This window comes from Orycteropus afer, unplaced genomic scaffold, assembly GCF_000298275.1.
Source record: "Orycteropus afer afer isolate SDZICR_OR568_19922 unplaced genomic scaffold, OryAfe1.0 scaffold00028, whole genome shotgun sequence".
NCBI classification, from domain to species: domain Eukaryota; kingdom Metazoa; phylum Chordata; class Mammalia; order Tubulidentata; family Orycteropodidae; genus Orycteropus; species Orycteropus afer.
This window is the reverse complement of record NW_006921615.1, coordinates 4,856,826-4,879,412: the sequence shown is the minus strand read 5'-3', so window position 1 is coordinate 4,879,412 and position 22,587 is coordinate 4,856,826. Positions and strand designations below refer to the sequence as shown.

Below are 22,587 nucleotides of genomic sequence, written 5' to 3'. Positions count from 1 at the left end.
GGACTTTTGCCGGTCCGGAGGGTGCCGCCATTTTGAAGGTTTAAAAAGTGGCTTGACTATTTTGGATATTTAAAGAGACAGTGCTCTAGCAGATTCCTGTGGTTGTAGGACTTAAGAATTAACCTAAAAATCACGCTGCTAGCCAGGGACTGCATGGACTGTGCACAGTGGCTGGGGAACAAACAGAGAAAGTGAAGTGAAAGGTGTGTTGAGCTGTGGACTTTTGCCGGTCCGGAGGACGCCGCCATTTTGAAGGTTTAAAAAGCAACTTGGACTATTTTGGATATTTAAAGAGACAGCGCTCTCACAGATTTCTGGGGCTTAAGAACACATTCTGCTTTCCAGCAACCCCAAGGACACTCAGAGCCTGCAAGACTGAAAAGGCCAACGATGAATTAAGTGTGCCAAGGCTCAGAAAGTCTGAAAACACTGAGCAAGAAGATCTCTAAGGTCTCCTCAGACTCTGTGCTGCTATGATCCATTGAGTAGGAAATGGGTCATGAGCTGGAGGGAGTTTCTGTGCCCCCAAGAGAATTCAAGAATTGGCAAGGTCCTCAAATGCTTGTGGACTTGGCTTGCTCGGTGCTGACAAGAGCAGGAGGGATGTACTGGAGACCGAAAAGAGATCAACACTTCCCTCTTGCTCTGATCCACTCCTGGTCATACTTTCACCCTTGGCACTGGCATCACAAACCCATGGGAGGAGCCACAAGAGGACAGAGGAGACAGGAGGGGTTAAAATCCCATTCCTGAATGACTTAGAGCCACTAGAAAGTGGAAGGATGGCTTTATTCTTATTCCTCCAAGTTCCCTTTGATCTCAACTCAGGGTTAACGTTACAGCTTTAATCCTCAACAATTTTCAAATTCTGGCTCCCACAATGGGAGAGAAACTGAATTATGAAACTCAGGTCTGGCAATATTGGTTGAGGTCTTCTAAACGTCCTGTTTGTGAAGCTAACGGTTAATAGATGAAAGTCTGTGGACGGGTAAGCACACTTCTGGGTACTCGGACTTGACAGAAAGTAGTCTTTGACTGAGACGGTGTCTAGTTAAATGCAAGTAATAACAGCCTTACTGAGCTTCCTTTCTTTTCCAGGGGCTTTCAGCAACATCTGGAATTACTTTTTGTGAGAGAAGTTACAATGATTTACCTGATGTCAAATTTATAATGTTTCTCAATTTTTTTTTCTTTAATTTATATAATTTTTTTTTTTCTTTTTCCTGATACATTGTGCCTGCAAGTGATTCAAAACCTGTTGTATGATCTCCAGCCAAGAGATTTCTCAGGATGTCTGGTTGGTAGCACAAGTCAAGAGGTGTGTGACATTCTTATAGTGTAACCTGAGGCTCTCTTTTCATAGACATTCTGACTCAAGAGACTAAATGAAAACATATGTAGAGCACCTATTATTTTGAAAAAGAAGCAAAAGAAAAGAAAAAAAAAACTTTCACTTTTCTCCATCTGTTGTATTAATATAAAAGAAAAGTTCCATTTTGAAGCTATACTGGGTAAATGGCAACGTGATTTACTGATTTACTTACTTTTCTCTGCAATGGCAGCTTGTCTGTGGTTGACAGAAACAAACAAACACACAAAGAAGAATGTAGTGTTAATTCAAAGTAGTTAACCTTGACTGCATTTCATTGCCTCAGAAACATCTTGCTGCTGCAAATTCTAACAGTGGGAAGTATTGTTTTGAGTGTACTTGCTGGAATAAAAGGCCCTCTCTAACTCTCAGACCAGGGAGCAGCACACCATGTTCCAGAGAAGTTAGTGTACTTAAGTGACTTTTGCTAAGAAAAGGACTTACTTTAACCTCTCGAATTCAGCAAAGGCTTCATCATATGCTTTAAAAGAAAAAAGACAAGTTAGAGTTTTCTCACACAAAGTTGATGACACACAGGGGCTGATTTATAATTCACAGTCTGAGTTAATTGTGATTGGGCTAGACCAGACAAAGCCTGCTTTACATACTCAAGAAGAACTTATGATTTCTGGGTAGGTAATGCAATATGGTAGATTTTACAAGCTTTTAGGTTATCAAGAGACCTTCAAGCCTTCACACAGAAAAGCAGAAATTGGCTCTCCTAAAGATAAAATAGAAAAAAGTCTGTTTCAAAGAACAGTTGGTTGTCTAATAAGCATCCTGGTCAGCAAACAAGTGTTTTCTCTTATTAAGTTATCCCAGGCGTCACAGCCCACTAGCTAGATGGGTAAATGTCCCCAACTACCTTGTCTGGCCTGTGCATTTGGGCAAAAGGGCACAATCAGCACTGTAACTGCAGGGTGGACCATAGCCTGCCGGGAGCAATGCTTCTTAAGCCATGATAAAGATAAGATAAAAGAAAAGTGAGTTTTGGAAATGGGGGCTATATGGTTCTAAAGAAAATTGTTTTTGCATAGGGGAGCTCTGGTAGCATAGTGGCTAGGTCACTTGACTGCTAACCAGAAGGCTGGAGGTTCAAACCCACCAGCCACTCCTTGGAAGGAAGATGGGGCAATCTACTTCCGTAGTGATACTGCCTCGGAAAACCAAGGAGGGGTTGCTACGAGTCAGTCCGACTGGGCACACATAGCAACAACAACAACTGATGGCGTAATGCCTAACGCACTTGACTGCTAACCAGAAGGCTGGCGGTTCAAACCCATCAGCCATTCCTGGGAAGGAAGGTTGGGCAATCTACTTCCATAGTGAAACTGCCTCCCAAGGAGTCAGGTCTGACTCGATGTGACATAACAACAACAACGGAATAAGCTACTTTGACTGAAAACTTCAGGCAAAATGGCAGCTTCATTTTAAAGCTCTCATCTATATTTAAGCTCCTCTGTGGTGTAGGACTCATAACAGTTTAAGTATACAAAACACGTGGTTAAGATGAGTCCATCCCCCTCATTTGATGAGATGAGAAACATAAACATGAAGTCAGAATTAAAGTCTCTGGTTCTCATTTTTTCTCATCTGTGAGGGAAGGGATGAACCAATCGGTGTAAATCAGGCCGGGAACTCAGTGCTCTTCCTTCCCCCACCCCATCACATCGAGAAAAGGACGTGCACAGCCGAGCCTGCCTGCCTTTGACCGCAGCAGAGACACTGCGAAGCCAACCACAGACTTTTACCTAAGGATGATTTGAGAGTTAAATAAGCTTTGATGGGCCAGAGGGTAAAAATAAATAGTAAAAATAAAATTTACCAACCCATGTATTCTCTCCCTTTTTCTAATATGTTTCAACTGGTCAGAGGGACTGCAGAAGAAGCCCTTGTCATTGTCCGAATGTGATTGGCCTAAGGAGCCGGTACCCTGTGGAGCAAACAATCTTGCCTACTGTCCGGATCCTTCAGTGAGTCTTTCCAGTCATAATGGGTGGGTGGGGGTGAGAGCAAGAGACTAAGCACAAAACAACGGAATTCAGGGTTGAAAGGCTGCTCTCTAAATTAGGAATATATTCTCTGATGATCAAAAAACTACTAAGAGTTACTGCATATCTAGATATTGAAGACGTGGGGGAGAAAGTCCATTGCCTCCTTTAGTAACTTACTATGCTGTTGTTGCTAGGTGCCGTTGAGTCGGCTCTGACTCATAGTGACCCTATGTGCAGCAGAACGAAACACTGCCCAGCACTGCTCCATCCTCACCCTCCTTGCTACGCTTCAGCCCATCACTGTAGCACTGTGTCAATCCATTTTGTTGAGGGTCTTCCCCTTCTTCACTGACCAAGTATGATACCCTTCTACAGGGAATGGTCCCTTCTGACAACACGACCAAAGTAGGTGAGAGGAAGTCTGGCCATTCTGGCTTCTAAGGAGCATTCAGCTGCATTTCTTCCAGGACAGATTTATTTATTCTTCCGGCAGACCAGGGTATCTTCAGTATCCTTTCAGTATTCTTTATAGACTATTTTATGTCTTTAGGAAATAATAAGGTGAAGAGCACAGAGGGGGAAAGAAGTGGCATACTGTTTTCACTTTCTGTCTTCGTTCTCCTATGGAAACTTATTATACGCACCTCTCATTGTTCTCTTTTCTGTTTCCTGATTCTGTCCAGAACCCCTCACTCTCTTAGCAGATAACCAAAAGTCTGAGGCCTTCAGGATCCAATTTCTCCCATTTTCTTCTGTACTCCTTTGTACTGTCTTTGTTTTTTCACATATACTATATTCTAGTAAAAGGAGCTCTGGTGGCACAGTGATAAGACACTTGACTGCTAACTGGAAGGTCAGCAGTTAAAACTCACCAGCTGCTCCATGGAAGGAAGACAGGGTGATCTACTCTGTAAAGATTTACAGTCTCAGAAACCGAAATGGGGGTCACTATGAGTCAGAATCAACTTATAGTGATCCCCATATTCCAGTTTCTGAAGAAGAGCTATCCCTGCCCCTTTCCAAAGTCAACATCGCCCCTATGCTCTTGATCGTAAACCTTTCACTCTTCAGAACTTTGATACCCAAATTATTTCCCTTCATTCACATCCATGGTCCTTCCAACTCAATGGACTTCTTGGACTCTATAAAGATGTTCAAATTTCATTCACCATAGAAATACTCCTCTTCAGTGTCTGTACACTAGAAATAATACTCTTTCTAGTGAATATAAATCTGTCTGCCCTTGTTTGGAATCCCCTTTGTGGAAGAGCGGTGCATGCCTACTGTCCCTACCTTACTTTCCACTGTTTCTCTAATCACTGCATTCAGACTTCTATCACCACTGTGGACATAACACCGCACCATCAAAGTCACCAGTGACCTTTCAATCATCATTATTGCTCTCTTTTCACCCTTCATTATTTTTCAGACTTACTTTATAGTAAGTTCTAATCTGCAGAATATCACTTACCTTGTCCAGAAAGATCTATTGTCTTCTGGTGTCCAGTTTTGCCATCAAAGAGCTCCATTACATATTTCCCTTTGTCATTGGGAGTCGGCTCATTGATTTGTAACCAGATCTGTTCTCCAGTGACCCCACTCTTAACTCTATCTGAGTACATAATAGCAGTTCCACTGTTAAAATCAAAGAAGACATCATTAGTGTTTGCTTTCATCTGAAGCTGATCTTCATTTTGTCTGTTCTTGAAGGTCTTGCCATAAAGTTTTACAGACTTTCAAATAATATGGAATCCACATATGTTATTCCTCTGCTTCAGAGAAATTGAACCTGGATTTCAAAGCTCAGGAGTCAAGGCCTGGAGCACTGATAGTATGATATTAAACATAACATTTAATTCCCTATAGCAGTCTAGAGACCAGAGCAGAGGGCAAGCCAACACTTCTCTGCAGTATTAATTATCTTGTTTTTTGCTTGAGTTTATTTATAGCACTGAGGGAATCTTTAAAACCAAAAGGCCAAACAATACTTTATTGAACACAGATGATCTATGGTTATATATCAGCTTTAATAAGCTGGTCAAAACACAATTAAGGAGGCCTGTGCCTCCATCTGTGCCTGACATCTATTTACATGCACATGCTTGATTACAGGCTATTTAAAACACATGTAAATATGAACAAGGTAAAGAGCCAAAAATAAGTGAAAAGCAGAGTTGCTGCCAGAATGAATGAGGCACATCCTGTGTCCCTGAATGTATTTTTCAATATTTCATGAGAAGACCCATGCATTATATTTTCTGCAGGAGAATCAATAGAAAGTATAACTCTGTTTTGTGATCTCACAGTCCAGAGATGCTGCTGTTCTAAATGAAATAAGAAAAAAGTAAATGGATAAACTCTGAGTGATATCAAAAAACCTTTGTAAAACTGTGAAGAAAAAAGCACTATATAAAACTACACTAGCTACACTATTACATAGTCACAGTCATGCATAGAGAAAAGTCTGGAAGGAAGTACTCCAAAATGTTTGTAACAAAGCTCATAAAACTATGGATAAGATTATATTATAAATTCTTTCTTTTTTGTAATATGTTATTATAAACATATTTTTAAAACAAGCATGTATTATGTTTCTAATTGGAATACCCAAAATGAACATTAAAAAATAGGAAAACAAAATTCTCCGCCAAAAAGCAAGTAACATTTTACTTTCAAATATGTCTTTAACATTTTATTATGATTTCAGTCTTTAAAAGATATTAAAATTAAAATGCCATAAAAAGTAGAGTAAAGGAACCCATCTGTACCCTGTAGACTTTGGACTATGTATGTCTTGTAGCGTTAGAGAGAAGGACAGATAACTCTCTGATTTGCTATAATAAATTCATTTAAATTATTTCCCTCTGGCTAACATGGCTTCCATTTGTAAAGTACTTTATGGTTTACAAAACACCTTCATTTTCACTATCTCATTGGATTTGTTAATCTTTTTGGATAGAGCAGGTATTACCATTCTTATTATATATGAGAGAAAACTAAGGTTCAGAAAATTAAGTGACTAGCCTAAGATCACATAGAATCTAGGAGCAAAGTCAAGGCTGAAACTCATTTCCAGGTTTTCCCCATTACACCACACACCTACATAAAGAAAGTGAAGACAATCCATTAATTCCTGAATTTTCCACAGACACATAAACACACAATAACTCCTTTAGCTGATTGAACCAAGTAACTGAGGACATTTATAATATCCATTTCATCAGAGTATATTTTCAATGTTCTGTGTTTTTTGAATAAATAATTCTTTATTGTTGTTGTTTTGTGACATGTTGTTGAGTTGGTTCCTACTCATAATGACCATATGTACAAAAGAACAAGATACTTGCAGGTCCTGGCGACATTGTCACGCTCGTTGCTATATTTAAGCCTGTTGTTGTAGCCACTGTATCAATCCTTCTCCCTGAGGGCCTTCTTCTTTTTCGCTTACCCTCTACTTTATCAAGCATGATGTCCTTCTCCAGGGACTGGTCGTGTCCAAAGCATGTGAGACGAAGTTTAGCCATTCTCCTTCTTGAGCATTCTGTCTGTACTTCTTCCAAGACAGACTTGTTCATTTCTTCTGGCAGTCCATGGCATTTTTAATATTGTTTGCCAATACCATAACTCAAATGCATCAATTCTTCTTCAGTCTTCCTTATTCATTGCCCAGCTAAAAATGCTATGACTTGAGTCAGGCAAATCTTAGTCCTCAAGGTGACATCTTTACTTTTTAAAAGAGGTCTTTTGCAGAAGATTTGCTCAATGCAGTATGTCATTCGATTTCTTGACTATTGCTTCCATGAGCATAGATTATGTGTCTGAGTAAAATGATGTACTTGATAATTTCAACATATTCCCCATTTATCATGATGTTATGTGTTGGTCCAGTTGTGAAGAATTTTGTTTTCTTTATGTTGATGTGTAATCCACAATGAAGGGAATAGTCTTTTTAAGTGCTTCAAATTGCCTTTGCTTTCAGCAAGCAAGATTGTATCATCTGCATACTGCAGGTTGTTAACGTGTCTTCCTCAAATCTTGATGCCACATCATTCATATAGCCCAATTTCTCGAATTATTTGCTTAGGATACAGAGTGAATAAGTATGTTAAAAAGACACAACCCTGACACAGACCTTTCCTGATTTTAAAATGCAGTATCCCTTGTTCTGTTCAAAAGACTGCCCCTTGGTCTGTTTCACATGAGCACAATTAAGCGTTCTGGAATTCCCATTCTTCACAATGTTATTCATTATTTGTTATGATCTACAATATTGAAAGCCTTTGAGTAGTCGATAAAACACAGGTGAACATCTTTCTGGCAGTCTCTGCTCTCAGCCAAGATATCCATCTGCCATCAGCAATGATATCCCTCATTCCACACTCTCTTCTAAATCTGGCTTAATATTCTGGCAGTTCGCTTTCAATATACTACTGCAACTGTTTTTGAATTATCTTCAGCAAAATTTTACTTAAGTGTGATATTGCTGATAGTGTTAAATAATTTATACATTGTGTTGTATCACCTTTCTTTGGAATGGGCACAAATATGGATCTCTTCCTATTGGTTGGCCAGGTAGCTGTCTTCCAAATTTCTTAGTATAAATGAGTGAGTGCTTCTAGTATTGCATCCATATGTTGAAATACCTCAATTCCTGGAGCCTTGTTTTTCATCAATTCCTTCAGTGCAGCTTGGACTTCTTCCTTCAGTTACCATTGATTCTTGATTATATGCTACCTCCTAACCAATTCTTTTTGGTATAGTGACTGTGTATTCCTTCCTTTTTTTTTTTTTTTTTTGATGCTTATTGTGTTCTTCAATGTTTTGCCTATAAACTTTTTCAATATTGTAACTTGAGGCTTGGATTTTTAGTTCAGTTCTTTCACCTTGAGAAATGCCAACCATGTTCTTCCCTTTTGGTTTTCTAACTCCAGGTCTTTGCTTGTTTCATTACAATACTTTACTTTGTCTTCCCGAGTTGCCCTTTGAAATCTTCTGTTCAGGTCTTTTACTTTACCATTTCTTCCATTCACTTTCACTATTCTACATTCAAGAACTAGTTCCAGAGTCTCTTCTGACATGCATTTTGGTCTTTTCTTTCTCTCCTGTCTTTTTAATAACCTTTTGCTTTCTTCATGTGTGATGTGCTTGATATTATCCCACAACTCAACTGCTCTTTAGTCATTAGAGTTCATTGGGTCAAATCTGTTCTTGAAATGGTCTCTAAATTCAGGTGGGATATAGTCAAGGTCATACTTTGGCTCTTGTGGACTTGTTTTAGTTTTCTTCAGCTTCAACTTAAACTTGCATATGAGCAATTGATGGTCTGTTCCACAGTTGGCCCCTGGCCTTGTTGTGACTGATGATATTGAGCTTTTCCATTGTCTCTTTCCACAGATGTAGATGATTTGATTTCCATATATTCCATCTGGTGTCATAATGCCTAAGGCATTTGACTGCTAACCAGAAGATTGGCAGTTCAAACCCACCAGCCACTCCTCTGAAGGAAGATTGGGCAATCTACTTCCGTGGAGATACCGCTTTGGAAACCCGAGGAGGGGTTGCTATGAGTCAAATGACTTGGCGACAGTGAATTTTTTTTTTTTTTATTCCATCTGGAGAGGTCCACATGTATAGTCCTCATTTATCTTATTGAGAAAGGTAAAAGGTATTTGCAATGAATAAGTCATTAGTCTTGCAAAATTTTATCATGCAATCTCCAGCATCATTTGTATCACCAAGGCCATATTTTCCAGCTCCCAATCCTTGTTCTTTATTTCCAGTTTTCACAGTGCAATCACCAGTAATTCTCAATACACCTTGATTGCATGTTCAATCAGTTTCAGAGTGCAGAAGTAAAAATCTTTAATTTCTTCTCTTTGGCATAAACAATTGGTGAGGAAGTTTGAATAACAATCACATTAACTGGTCTTCCTTGTGTTGTTGTTATGTGCGTCAAGTTGGACCTGACTCATAGCAACCCCTCCTTGGGTTTCTGAGGCAGTATCACTACGGAAGTAGATTGTCCCATTTTCCTTCTGAGGAGTGGCTGGTGGGTTTGAACCGCCAGCCTTCTGGTTAGCAGTCAAATGCCTTAGGCAGTATGCTACCAGAGCTCCTGGTCTTCCTTGTAGGCGCATGTATATTATCCTATCACTGACAGCATTGTACTTCAGGGTAGATCTTGAAATGTTCTTTTTGATGATGAACGCAAAGCATTTCCTCTTCAATTTGTTTCATTTGACATATGTTTGTTCAATTCCAAATGGCCAATACAAGTTCATTTCAGCTCGGTAAGCCAAGGTATTAATCTTTATATGTTCCATTTCATTTTCAATGACTTCCAAATTTTCTATATTTGTATTTGGTATACTCCACATTCTGATTATTAATGGATGTTTGCAGCTGTTTCTTCTCATTTTGATTTGCACTACATCAGCAAATGAAGGTCTCGAGAGCTTTATTTCACCCATGTCATTAAGTTTAACTCTACTTTGAGGAAGCAGCTCTTCTCCAGTGGTATTTTGAGTGCCTTCCAACCTGAACAGCTCATCATCTTGCACTGTATCAGACAATGTCCTGCTGCTGTTCATAAGGTTTTCATAGGCCAAAGGTTACAGAAGTAGATCACTAAGTCCTCCTTCCTAGTCTGTCTTACTCTGGAAGCTCTGCTGAAACTTATCTACCATGGGTGACCCTGCTGGTATTTGAAATACTGATGGCATAGCTTCTAGCATCACAGAAACATGCAAGCCACCACAGTATGACAAAATGACAGATGAATGGTGGAATGATTCTTTTAGAGAGGATATAAAGTTTTTGATTGCTGGTCCAACTAATTTATCCCTCTCATTCTCCAGACTGATATATTAGAATGTCCTACATGTCACAAGGGAAATTTCCTAGATTTGGGTCTATTTTAACTTATAATTACTTTCCTAAAATTAGTCTGAAAGAAATAGAACAAAGGAAAGAAACCCTAAGCATTCTACACTGGGATTTGACTTCATTTTCAAAACTCAAGAAATGAATAATAATAATAAACACAGTTCTACATAACAATAAAATAATTTTAAAGAAAACACAAAATATTGTTTGTGGGACCCAGGCCTAGTTCAATCTAGATTTTTAGGGCAACTTAAACAAATGCTAGGGCCAAACGAGGGAGCTCTGGTAGCATAGTGGCTAAGACACTTGCCTGCTAACCAGAAGGCTGGCGGTTCAAACCCACCAGCCACTCCTCGGAAGGAAGGTTGGGCAATCCTACTTCCGTAGTGATACTGCCTCGGAAACCCAAGGAGGGGTCGCTATGAGTCGGGGCCGACTCGACGGCACATAACAACAACAACAACAACAGGGCCAAACGAGTCTGGGCTTTTGTATCAGGCAGCCTGGTTCAGTCTTGGACCCAACTTACTCATCACTAAAGTGAGGTTGTACCTATGTCATAGAGTTGTTGTGAATAAAAATAACTTCATACATCTGAAGGGTTTACAGAAGTGCCTGGCATATTTTAAATGTCACTAAATGCTAGCTGCAATATACATTATAATCTGCATACTGCTGGTGCTGCTGTAATGATCTACTTCCCAGTGGGTCTTTGAAGAATAATTTGCAGTTTGGAATGAGTGTTCACTGTATCCTAAGATTGGACTGATAAGGCTATGCCACCATGTATGCTTGGCTTCTGTTATCTTTCAGCTCAGAAAATTGCAAGGAAACACAGAAGTTAAGGACGTTGTCAAGAGTTGAAATGAGAGGACAGGTTTGACTTGGAGACCTATTTAGACTCTTGGAATCTCAGAAGTGAACTAGAATAGAATTCCTCCATGACTCCACAAAAGTAGTTTTGGGATTACAGCAGCTCTTTAGGCCCAATCCAGTCCAAATTGTTGTTGTTGTTGTTACACACCATTGAGTCTCTTCAGACTCATAGTGACCCCATGTACAACAGAACAAAACACTGCCCAGTCCTGTGCCATCCTCACCATTATTTCTATGTTTAGACCATTGTTGTAGCCACTGTGCAGTTCAGCTCATTGAGGGTCTTCCTCTTTTTCACTGACCCTCTACTTTACCAAGCTTGATGTGCTTCTCCAGGGACTGGTCCCTCCTGATAACATGCCCAAACTGCATGGGACATAGTCCCTCACCCTCCCTTCCAAGAAGCATTTAGGGTGTACTTCTTCCAAGACAGATACGATCATCCTACTGACAGTCTATGGTATATTGAACATTCTTCGCCAACACCATAATTCAAAGACATTAATTCATCTTCTGTCTTCCAGTTCATTGTCCAGCTTTCATATGCATGTGAGGTGACTGAAAACATCATGGCTTGGGTCAGGCACATTTTAGTCCTCAAGGTGACATCTTTGCTTTTTAACACTTTAAAGAGATCTTTTGCAGTAGATAGGCCTGATGTATTACGTCATTTGATTTCATTTTCTGCTGCTCCTATGGATGTTGATTAGGATCCAAGAAAATGAAATCCTTGACCACTTCACTCTTTACTCTGTTTATCATGATGTTGCTTATTGGTTGTGAGGATTTTTGTTTTCTTTACGTTTGATATGCAATCCATACTGAAGGCTGTAGTCTTTGGTCTTCATCAGTAAGTACTTCAAGTCCTCTTTGCTTTCAGCAAAGGTTGTGTAATCTACATTATCACAGGTTGTTAATGAATCTTCCTCCAATCCTGATGCCATATTCTTCACATACTCCAGCTTCTCAGAATATTTGCTCAGCATACAGATTGAATAAGTATGGTGAAAAGATACAATCCTGACACACACTTTTCCTGATTTTAAACTACTCAGTATCTGTTCAACTGACTGCCTCTTGGTCTATGTACAGGTTCCTCATGAGTACAGGTAAGTGGTCTGGAATTCCCATTTTTTGCAATGTAATCCATAATTTGTTATGATCCACACAGTTGAATGCCTTTGCATAGTCAATAAAACACATGTAAACATCTTTCTGATATTTTCTGCTTTTAGTCAAGACCATCTCACATTAGCAGTGATATCCCTGGTCCCAAGTCCTCTTCTGAATCTGGCTGGAATTTCTGTTAATTCCTTGTTGATGTACTACTACAACCATTTTTAAATTATCTTCAGTAATATTTTACTCGTGTATGATATTGCTAGATAATTGCCACTTTCTGATGAATCACCTTTCTCTGGAATGGGTACAAATATAAGTTGGTTGGCCAGGTAGCTGTCTTCCAGATTTCTTGTCACAGGCTAGTGAGCACTCCCAGCATTGCATCTGTTTGTGCAAACATCTCAGCAGGTATTTCATCAGTTCCTGGAGCCTTGTTTTTTGCCAATTCCTTCAGTGCAGCTTGGATTTCTTCCTCTAATAACATCAGTTCTTGATCATATGCTACCTCCTAAAATGGTTGATCATTGAAACAGTCCAAAAACATATCTCCAAAGTCATCTGGAGCGTCCAAAGTCTTTTGTGAGTATATAGGAAACATCATAATGCCCAACAGAGCTTATTAATGTACAAATAACTTGAGCCCGCCTCTGGATTAATTCATATGAAGGGAAATTTGGTGCCTCCTGGTACACAGTACTTCAGTCTTGTTCCAGACCCTAGCATGTGTTAGCTGTACATAATAAGAGAAAGATAGTGATCTGGCTCTGGATGCCCAGCAAAGCAGGAATGGCCCAAGCATGACCCTGTCTGGAGGTGGAGGTTAGAGGATAAAGATGGCTGCAAATTATGACACTTATCAGCTTTTTAAGAAAGATGTACTATGGCCATCCTTGGCCTCACACTGTGCGTGTTAAGGGAAAGTGCTAACATTATCACGTCTTGTGCCCTTCAACCTGAGGTGCTGAGAAACCATGAGTGACAGAGATGTCATATCTGAGAAGAATAGAGAGCCCCTCTCCCCCATTTCTTTTCTCCTGTGGAGAAAGAAATTTCTATAAAACAAAAAAACCAAACACACTGCTGTCGAGTCATATCCGACTCATAGCGACCCCTCCTTGGGTTCCCAAGGTGCTATCACTACAGAAGTAGATAGCCAAACCTTCCTTCTGAGGAGTGGCTGGTGGGTTTGAACTGCCAGCCTTCTGATTAGCAGTCAAATGCCTTAGGCACTGCACCACAGAGCTCCTCAGAATTTCTACACTGCAAGTAAATTCCCATTTACGTACTTGTGAGACCAGTTGACTTTCAAATCCTCCAGGTAGTAGGTAACGAAGGAGTAGAGCCGGATACCCTCGGCAGTGCTCTGGATCTTCAAGTCTGTAGCAGACAACGCTGTAAAGGGACCACAGTGCATCAGTGCATCTTTAAGTTTATCCCAGCAAGAGAAAAGTGAAGCACTGTTGTGACGAGAACATTCTGACTTACCGATTGTCTTACATACTTCAGTCATCAGTTCTTTAAAGGCTGTGGACAGAGATTCACAGACAAAGATTTAGCATAAAAATGTTCACTGTAAGGTCAAATCTCAAATTGTTAGTATTGTGCTTTCAAAAATTCCCTGTCTGCTGAGTATTGATCACAAGGTGAATTTGTTGACCAATTGATAACAGGTACTATTTGAAGGAACAACTCAAGTTTTTAAATCAAATTTTTAAAGATCCCTGTTTATTTACTTTTTCCCTGATTCTTTGTAACTATTATTGTATTTACATTCTAGGGAAAGAGCCACAGTGGGATTTCTAGGAAAGTTATTGGCTTTAGGATTCTCTTTCTTCCTAAATCCCAGGAAGCCTAGGTTTACATAGAGGAAGGTTTCTTATCTATGTCATCAATTCATAATGAATTAGCCATTAAGTTCCCTGGTCTTCCTCCCTCTAACAATGTGTTACCAATAAGCCTCCAAGAGTAGGAAGGCAAAATCAAACATTGTTAAACAATTTCGTCCAGGAACAAAATTGGAAGTTTGGGGGCCACATGTAGGTTTTCATTACCATTATATGCTCTGGAAGGAGCTCTGGTGGTGTAGTGACTGAGGCACTTGACTGCTAACCAGAGTTCAAACCCACCGGCCACTCCTTGGAAAGAAGGTTGGGCAATCTACTTCCGTAATGATACTGCCTCAGAAACCCAAGGAGGGGTCACTCTGAGTTGAATCCGACTCTACAGCAGTGAGTTTGGTTTTTAGTATATGTTTGTCGTTAGTAGTCTCTGAGAAATGAAAATTGCTTTCTTGCTCTGCTAATAGCTGTGAGGCTTCAAATTTCATATCTAAATCTTTCTTCCCACCTTTTAAGAGTGAACTATTTTCCTACATGCTTTTCACAGATGTTTTTAATCCTGGAACATTTTTATCTAGTTGAAACAAAAATGATGATTTAAATTGAAAACAGACACCTATTGGACTATGGCCTATAAATTCTCTGAGTTTAGTTTTTGTTTCTAGGAAGAACAAAAAAAAAGAAAGAAAGAAACATTTTGAATAAAGCAGTAGTTCACTCTGCTGAAATTTCAATTAACACAAAATTTCCAGGCCAAAAATCAGCACGACATCCATCATCAGCCCAGCCACAAACCTAACTCCCCTAACGTGTGCATAGAACAAACAAAAGGACCTCAGCAGTTGGCGGACTGACCTTCATCCACAAGCTTCAATCTGCTCTTATCTTTCCCTCGGTCATCTTTCAGGATCACTTCATAAATCCCAGCATCTTTCCTGGAAAACTGTGTGGAGAATAGATATACCACATTGCAATTTATCATGGCCTCAGGGTATGGTATTTGTATGCTACGGCTCTGTGATTTATGGAGTTGCCATCAAAATACATGTTTAATGAGTATCTAGTCATACAGGGGATGCTGGCACTGGGTCAAGATGGACAGGCTAGCACTGTTGATTTTTTTATTTTATTTTTTAAACACCTTCTGAGGCTATGATCAATCTGAGGCTCAACATCTTTAACTTTCACTCTGTCTTTATTTATTAAAAACAAAAGTTCACATATATTTGAAAGCTGTGCTCTTTTAGAGAGAAAATGGATAAAAATCTGCACTTAAATGAATATTATATCTGACGGTCTCTGTATCATTAGGGAACAAGTTATCATGAGATTTAAGTGCAAACAAAGAAGGATCCACTTTGCCCTGCCCCTCACCCATATATAAGAAAAGCAGAAATTGTGGGTCCAGCCAATATGAGTTGGATGTCTGAGAAATCTACACATCTGGGCAAGGTGAGAAAAGCTCTTATGTCTCTGTAGCTTTTTCTTTCTTTCTTTTTGGTGGTGGCAGGGTGATGTTAAGGGCTGGGATCTCAGGAACAGAAAGAAACATGGAATCTAGTCTGTGCTTTCTGGAAGAACAGGGTATAGAACTCTTTTACATTTCACATTGTTATCACCTACCTCTGTTATAAGCAGGGTGCATATACCATCCTTAAAATCATGTTTTTCATCCACTGATATCTCTCTCTCATCTTTGTACCACACAATAAGCGTTTCCTTCTTAATATTTGCCACCTACAAGAAAAAACATAATTATCTTTCTTGAATAAGCAAATGTTATTGTCATAGAACAGAATGGTTCTTGGTGCAGCAAACTACAGAAGAAGCACTGACCTTGGAGTAGAAGATAGAGCTTTCTGAAGGAATTAGCTGAAAGCTATTTTTATTGAGTGAAGAGTTTAGGACAAAGTGGATATAACTGAATAAACCTAAGTCAATAGCATCTCTATTTTCAGCAGTAGATTGGAAAAGCAAGAATATGTACTATATACTGACATGAACACTCAGATAAAAATAAATATCTGAAAATAAAAGGAGGATAAACCCCATCAGATCAAGATATAGTCTGAGTCATAAAAACAAATGGCTTTATCAAAAGACAGAATAAGTAAGCCTCAATCTATATGTAAGAATTTAATAAAAGATAAAGGAATCATTACAAATGAATGTGAAGAAGAAATATGGTTCCATAAACTAATTCTTAGCAATTTTGAGAAGTTCATTCCAATCCTATATATGCACATCAAAAAACAAAACAAAAAACAAACAAACTCACTGCTGTCGAGTTGGATCCGACTCATAGTGACTCCTCCCTGGGTTTCTGAGGCAGTATCACTATGGAAGTAGATTACCCCATCTTCCTTCCAAGGAGTGGCTGGTGGGTTTGAACCGCCAGCCTTCTGGTTAGCAGTCAAATGTCTTAGGCACTACGTCACCAGAGCTCCTCTGCACATCATATCATAGCATAAATTCTGAATGGATTAAAATACTTTATATGGTTGAGGGGTCTTGAGCTTTATCTGAAATGCTGGAATTTTTTTTTTTTTTTTTTTTACAAAGGAGAATAGATTCATGTATTTCTTGTATAACTAAAGTTATATGAAAAAGTAAAGGCCTCATTAAGAAAAAAAAAAAATCCCAGCACTCTCAAAGACCCCACTGAATACTTGGGCAACTGTATATTCCAATTCCCCAAAAAGGAAATACAACAAATGAGAGGAAGAAATGTTTAATGTCATTATCAACAAGGATATGCAAGTTTTAAAGTGTTAACATTTTTCAACTCATAAATTAACATAAGAAGAACTAACACTGGTAATTGTGCAGTGAAACCATACATGTAAGCATTTTTTGTAACCCTGTAAATTGGCTCCTGAACTGTAGAAAGTTACTGTATTACTAGGCAATGTTGGCTCATGATAAAAAAGACCCTGATTGGAAAGCTTCATCTGGACTGGGAAAGACTAGTTGTGGACCTCACAGCCTGGGGCTTCCCTGAGCTCACTGACTCTTACGGTTTGGGCAATTCTCTTCCCCTGGCTCTGGAAACTCTGCCTAGTGAGTTGTTACAAGAGGTGTTGAATCCTTGGGGTGTCAGATTTTTTAAGCCACAGAGCTTCCTGTACCTGCCCAATGGTGATCTTGTTTCCTTGCACATGACTTGTCACTTACGTGGACTCCTTCACTGACTGCTGCGAAGATTCCGGGTGGGAGGAATTTTCTACAACTGGGGTTCCTGTCTTTCATTCCTTTGAGATTAGTGCTAAGTAGGGCCATGGCAATATTGGGAATCTGAATGTTTAGTGGCACAAATTCACCCATAATGTGACACATAAATTGTCATAATAATAAAGAGCTCTAGAGGGAGAGAGGAGTGTTCATTCTACTTAAATTGAGAAGGGGAAGTCTTTACAGAGCAGATGCCATTGAGTGGGAGCTCTGGTGGTATAGTGCCTAAGGCACTTGACTGCTAACCAGAAGGCTGGTGGTTCAAACCCACCAGCTACTCCTTGGAAGGAAGGTTGGGCAGTCTACTACTGTAGTGATACTACCTTTGAAACCCAAGGAGATGTTGCTATAAGTCAGATCTGACTTGACATCAGTGTGCCCAAGAAAGATTTCTTTTCTGCCTAAGAAAGATTTTTGAAGAACCGTGGTTAGGCTGTGAGAAAGATTGAGCAGGCTTTTAATATTGTATTGGGCCTTAAGAACATACTGCCATTTTCTATGGTTTCCTGAAACCTGAAACCTAGAATTGATTTTTCTTATATATTTCTGATAGACTGCTGTTTCTTTGAACTTACAATATCTAGTTGAGACTGGGAAGGCAGTGGTGGTTCAGTAGTAGAGTTCTTGCTTTACACATGAGAGACCCAAGTTTGAATTTCAGCCAATGCACCTCATGGCACCACCCATCTGTCAATAGAGGCTTGAGTGTTGCTGTGATGCTGAATGGGTTTCAGCGAAGCTTCCAAACTGTGATGGACTAGGAAGAAAGGTCTGATGATCTACTTCCAAAAATCAGCCAGTGAAAACTTTATAGATCACAATGGTCCGGCCCACAGCTCGCCATGGGATTGGCACTGGACAGGGCAGCATTTTCTTCCATTTGTGTCCTGCATTGTGCATGAGGTGACTGTAAGTCAGGGGCTGACTCAACAGCAACCAGCAAGAAGTAGAAACTGGAGCACTTGAGCTCTGGCTTTTGTAATGAAAACTGCATGCCAAACACCAAACCAGGCTTCTGTTTCTGAGTCACTGTCACGCATAATGACCCTCACACTCCAACCTCATCCAAAAGTTCCTTATTTAACATATTTTTTGAGGATAACACCATATGCTAAGGTACAAAATGGTTTAGAATGTGGTACAGTTTTCTTTTTCTAAAATTTTCCAAAGGCCGGTTAAGACCATTGGTTGTGAGCTGCAAACCCTTTACTAAGCCTCTATCAAGGCAGCACAGTGTTTTACAACCAGTAGCAGGGCCGGGGGACACTCAAAAGTATTGATAAACTAAAACCAAACTCACTGCTGTCTAGTTGGAGCTGACTCCTCACTCATAGCGACCCCTCCTTGGGTTTCCGAGGCAGTATCACTACGAAAGTAGATTGCCCAACCTTCCTTCTAAGGAGTGGCTGGTGGGTTTGAACCGCCAGCCTTCAGGTTAGCAGTCAAATGCCTTAGGCACTATGCCATCAGAGCTCCTAAAGCTATTGATAGGAAGTTGTTAATTTCCCCAGAAATATATTGTAGCTAGAATGATTCTGGCATAGATCTACCACTTACAATGCAGATTTGGCTTGAAATGAAGACAAGTGAGATTTTTCTGAGAGTCATAATTAATAAAAGATCCTGTGTCCTCATTAACTAGTGCATAGGTAGCAAATGGGAGTGATCATCTTCTCTTTTCATGTTTTTGTGTTTTATTTTAAATGTTTCTTATCAACAAATGTTATGGTAACATTCAACAGGAAGGATGTGTTGCTTATTAGAGTGGTGCAAATGGAGGAGATGAAACATTGATCTTTCCTTCTCTACAGTTCTAGCCTATCCTTATTTCACTTGAACCTAATATTCAATATTCATCTACCACCTACCTTGCATTTCAGTAGTACGTTGCATTCACCAGTCACTTCCCAACTCAAATACTCAGCAAAATGTGGACCTATAAAATTTGAAAAGACATCAGCAATCACCTGATTAATCACAAATGCAAAATCAAAGTTCCTTCTTAACTTGTAAGGTATTTTATATTTGAAATACAATTTTAAAAATTCTAGATTTGTTTTTAAATGGAAACGTGTTTAATACATAAACATTTTCAATTGTTTTATGTTTACAGATATTATTATATTCATTTAAATTTGTTATAGAAATATCTTGAAATATTTTGTTCAAAAAATGAAGTTTTCTCTTTATTCACTGCCTGTTTTTTACCTTGTTTCCTGATCCATTCTTGCCGCTGGAATTCAGCTTCTTTCTGGAGCTTTTTATATACTAGAAATTGAAAACAAGGAAGTATGAAATTGAGTTGAGCAGTATAAATGTATATGCCAGACACTGTGCTAAACGATTTATAGTCATTAAAAGAACACCCTAACAGTGTAACAGCCCCACTAGTTTTCAATCTTTATAGGTGGAGAAATACTTAAAAAGGCTAAGTAACTTGTTCAAGGTCATGAAGCTAGGAAATAGTGAAACGGAATCAGATGTTGCAATTATAGACATCTGACCAGCCTCTACACTGTTCTGTCAAATGCCACATATTAAATCTTTGTGTTTTCCACAGTGGCTTACGGCAGCTGACTTATTACGGCCTAGTTATAATGTATGATTAATAGATTTGGCCTGCACTCTTTTGCATGTTTTCCTCCTCAATTTAAATACTTTACAGTAAGTGTGATTATAAAACAGTACCACAGTTTGTTTCTGAGACATGTATACAGTCCTCCTCTTCACTGGAGGATTTTAGTAATACATATTTATATATGAGAACATTTAAATGAAGTCTTGCCTGTAGGCCAGGGATAAACTTGGTGTCCTTTTCAATTAAGTTTAATTTCTATGATTCTATGGAAAGTAGAAACTAAAAATTATATTTTGAACATTAGAATTCAGTTAAGAAATAATCTGTACTTCCTTTCACATGACCACTTTGTGTCATGGAGTATTTGCATGGAAGAGGGGAGCAAAGTCTTCTAGTTAATATGCTACCGATTCTTACCATCTCCAATGAGAACAAGAGTAGAATGGCCAGTTGCTCTTCCATCTTGAATCTGGAAAGAATATGATCCCTCATCCTCATCCTGTAGCTTTTCCATAAACATTTCAATTATACCAGTGTTTCGATCAATATGCATCTTATATTTCTTCAATGTAAAGAAGAAAAGGCAGATAAATCAGTAAAATTAATATTTCATTTTTATGACACCAAGCTTGATGAATAAAAATAAAACACAAACAATTACAATTTTAATAAAATTTCTTGATAACATTTTTTTAAGATGAGCAAATCTTGAAAATCTTTTTATGAAGGAAAAAGAAAATATTATGTAGAATATATTACCATCAATTCAGAGTACTTGATTAGAATATGGCCAGAATTAATTACTATAAGATAGGAAATTTAATTGGTTAAATATAAAGTTTTATTATTGTAAGTCACAAAATGTTGTCCACAGTTTTTTTTTAGATTCCCATTTACATTCCAGATTACATTACTTTTAATTAGCAGAATAATGTAAAATATAGGAAGTGCTGTCTATAGTTTTACACTGTTTATTGTTATATCTAGTGTCTAGTGGGTGGCAATTAGTAAGCAGTAAGGAGCTCTGGTAGCATAGTGCCTAAGGCACTTGACTGCTAACCAGAAGGCTGGCAGTTCAAACCCATCAGCCACTCTTCGGAAGGAAGATTGGGCACTCTACTTCCGTAGTGATACTGCCTCGGAAACCCAAGGAGGGGTCGCTATGAGTTGGGGCCAACTCGATGGCACATAACAACAACAGTAAATATCTGCTAAATTAGTATGTGAATAAAAGATTCTTCTAAAGTCTAAAGCATTTCGAATCCATTTGCTCTTAATGAATTAAAATTGCTCTGTCAGACTATTTATTTTTATCATATTGCTTGAATAACTTTTCTTTTCAAACCAAACCCACTGCCATAGAGTTGGACCTGACTCATAGTGACCCCTCCTAGAAGAGCCAGGAGTGGAGGACATCTTTTGGACATGAGATCCCTGCACTCTCTTAGACTGAGTAGAGAGAGAGCTGTAACATCAGAGAGAGGAGAGATCATGAAAAGCACTGGTGAGAAAAAGGCAGCTGCAGAGGCAGCAGCACTAGGAGAGCAGCAGGAGACAATGTGGTGGGTTTCCTGGCTTATGGAGCGGAAAGGTGAGGGCCATTGGGCAGAAGGCTTGCTGGCAGAATGGGATGCCTCCGGGCACTCAACAGAACTAGACTCACTGACCCAAGGAGGGAGAGAGCTGAGAACCTTCACGTAGAAAACTTGCTGGTGGAGTAGGGTGCCTCTGGGTGCTTATTGGTGGAGATAAAATGCTTTAAAACACTTGCCTGAGCAGAGCAGAGGCACAGGGGCCACAGGACCAAAAGGCCGAGGGCCAGAGAGAGGCGTGCCTTCAGGCACAGCTGAGAAGAAGCTGTCCTGACTGAAGAACTGTATCCTGAGTCATTTCTGATCCTGTTACTTCTCTAAGAAGCCCTATTATCGTGAGTTGTGTCTGTGAGTTCTGTGTGGCCATTGCAATGGATTATTGAATTTAGCAGAGAAGTAGAGCATGCCATGTTTGGTGTTAGAATTGGGAAAAAGTTTGGAGAAAGGAGATATGTCTGACTTCCACCTCACAGAAATCAGACTTGGGTGGTTCGTTTGGTAAGTATCCTCCTTCCTCCTTGTGAAGTTAGAAGAGGTCAGATGACACCACCACCATACATTTTTACAACAGAAATGGGATTCCTTGAAATGGCTTGAGACTCACAGAAGCATGAGACTTTGTAAGAGAAAGAATGAAGGGGTATAGGAAGAGAAACTTTTGATTCTTAGATAGTTGCTTTGGTTATTGTTGGCAATGGCTGAAAAGAAAGTAAGAGATGTTTTGCTGGAGCAACAGATAGGGAAGTGGAGGATAGAAATGTGGCTTCTGAAGTAGCTTGGGGCAAAAGCCAGGCTGAAAAAGCAAGATGATTGACAGGGAGCCAGAGTCTTCTGGTTCCACCTAACAAGAGGCCCAAGGCCATATGCATATGAATGGGAATATAGTCAGGATGTAGAGAAGAGATGAACGAAAGAAATATTTTTAAAAGAGTTATGTGTTTATTTGAATGTACTATGAATTTTGAATGTTTTGCCTACTGAGTATTGTACTATAGACCTAACTGTATGATAGAAATGAATATTGAGTATTATAGATAACAGAGAACATGTAACTCTGCCTTCAGCCAATACTTGATTGGACATGCTGAAAGGGGAGCTAGGA

General features: G+C 39.2%; 1 protein-coding gene across 1 annotated transcript in view; it reads right to left on the bottom strand.

Moving 5' to 3' along the window:
• MYOM1 (myomesin 1) overlaps nt 1-22,587 on the bottom strand; it is a 156,746-nt gene that overhangs the window by 5,963 nt on the left and 128,196 nt on the right. Inside the window, exons 26-35 of the mRNA XM_042780221.1 lie at nt 20,311-20,455; nt 19,524-19,583; nt 19,184-19,251; nt 15,708-15,821; nt 14,940-15,027; nt 13,732-13,770; nt 13,533-13,638; nt 4,835-4,998; nt 1,814-1,850; nt 1,545-1,567 (exon numbers count right to left, since the gene is read on the bottom strand). Coding sequence (XP_042636155.1) covers nt 1,545-1,567; nt 1,814-1,850; nt 4,835-4,998; nt 13,533-13,638; nt 13,732-13,770; nt 14,940-15,027; nt 15,708-15,821; nt 19,184-19,251; nt 19,524-19,583; nt 20,311-20,455 — 844 coding nt within the window. The remainder of the gene's footprint in view (nt 1-1,544; nt 1,568-1,813; nt 1,851-4,834; nt 4,999-13,532; nt 13,639-13,731; nt 13,771-14,939; nt 15,028-15,707; nt 15,822-19,183; nt 19,252-19,523; nt 19,584-20,310; nt 20,456-22,587) is intronic.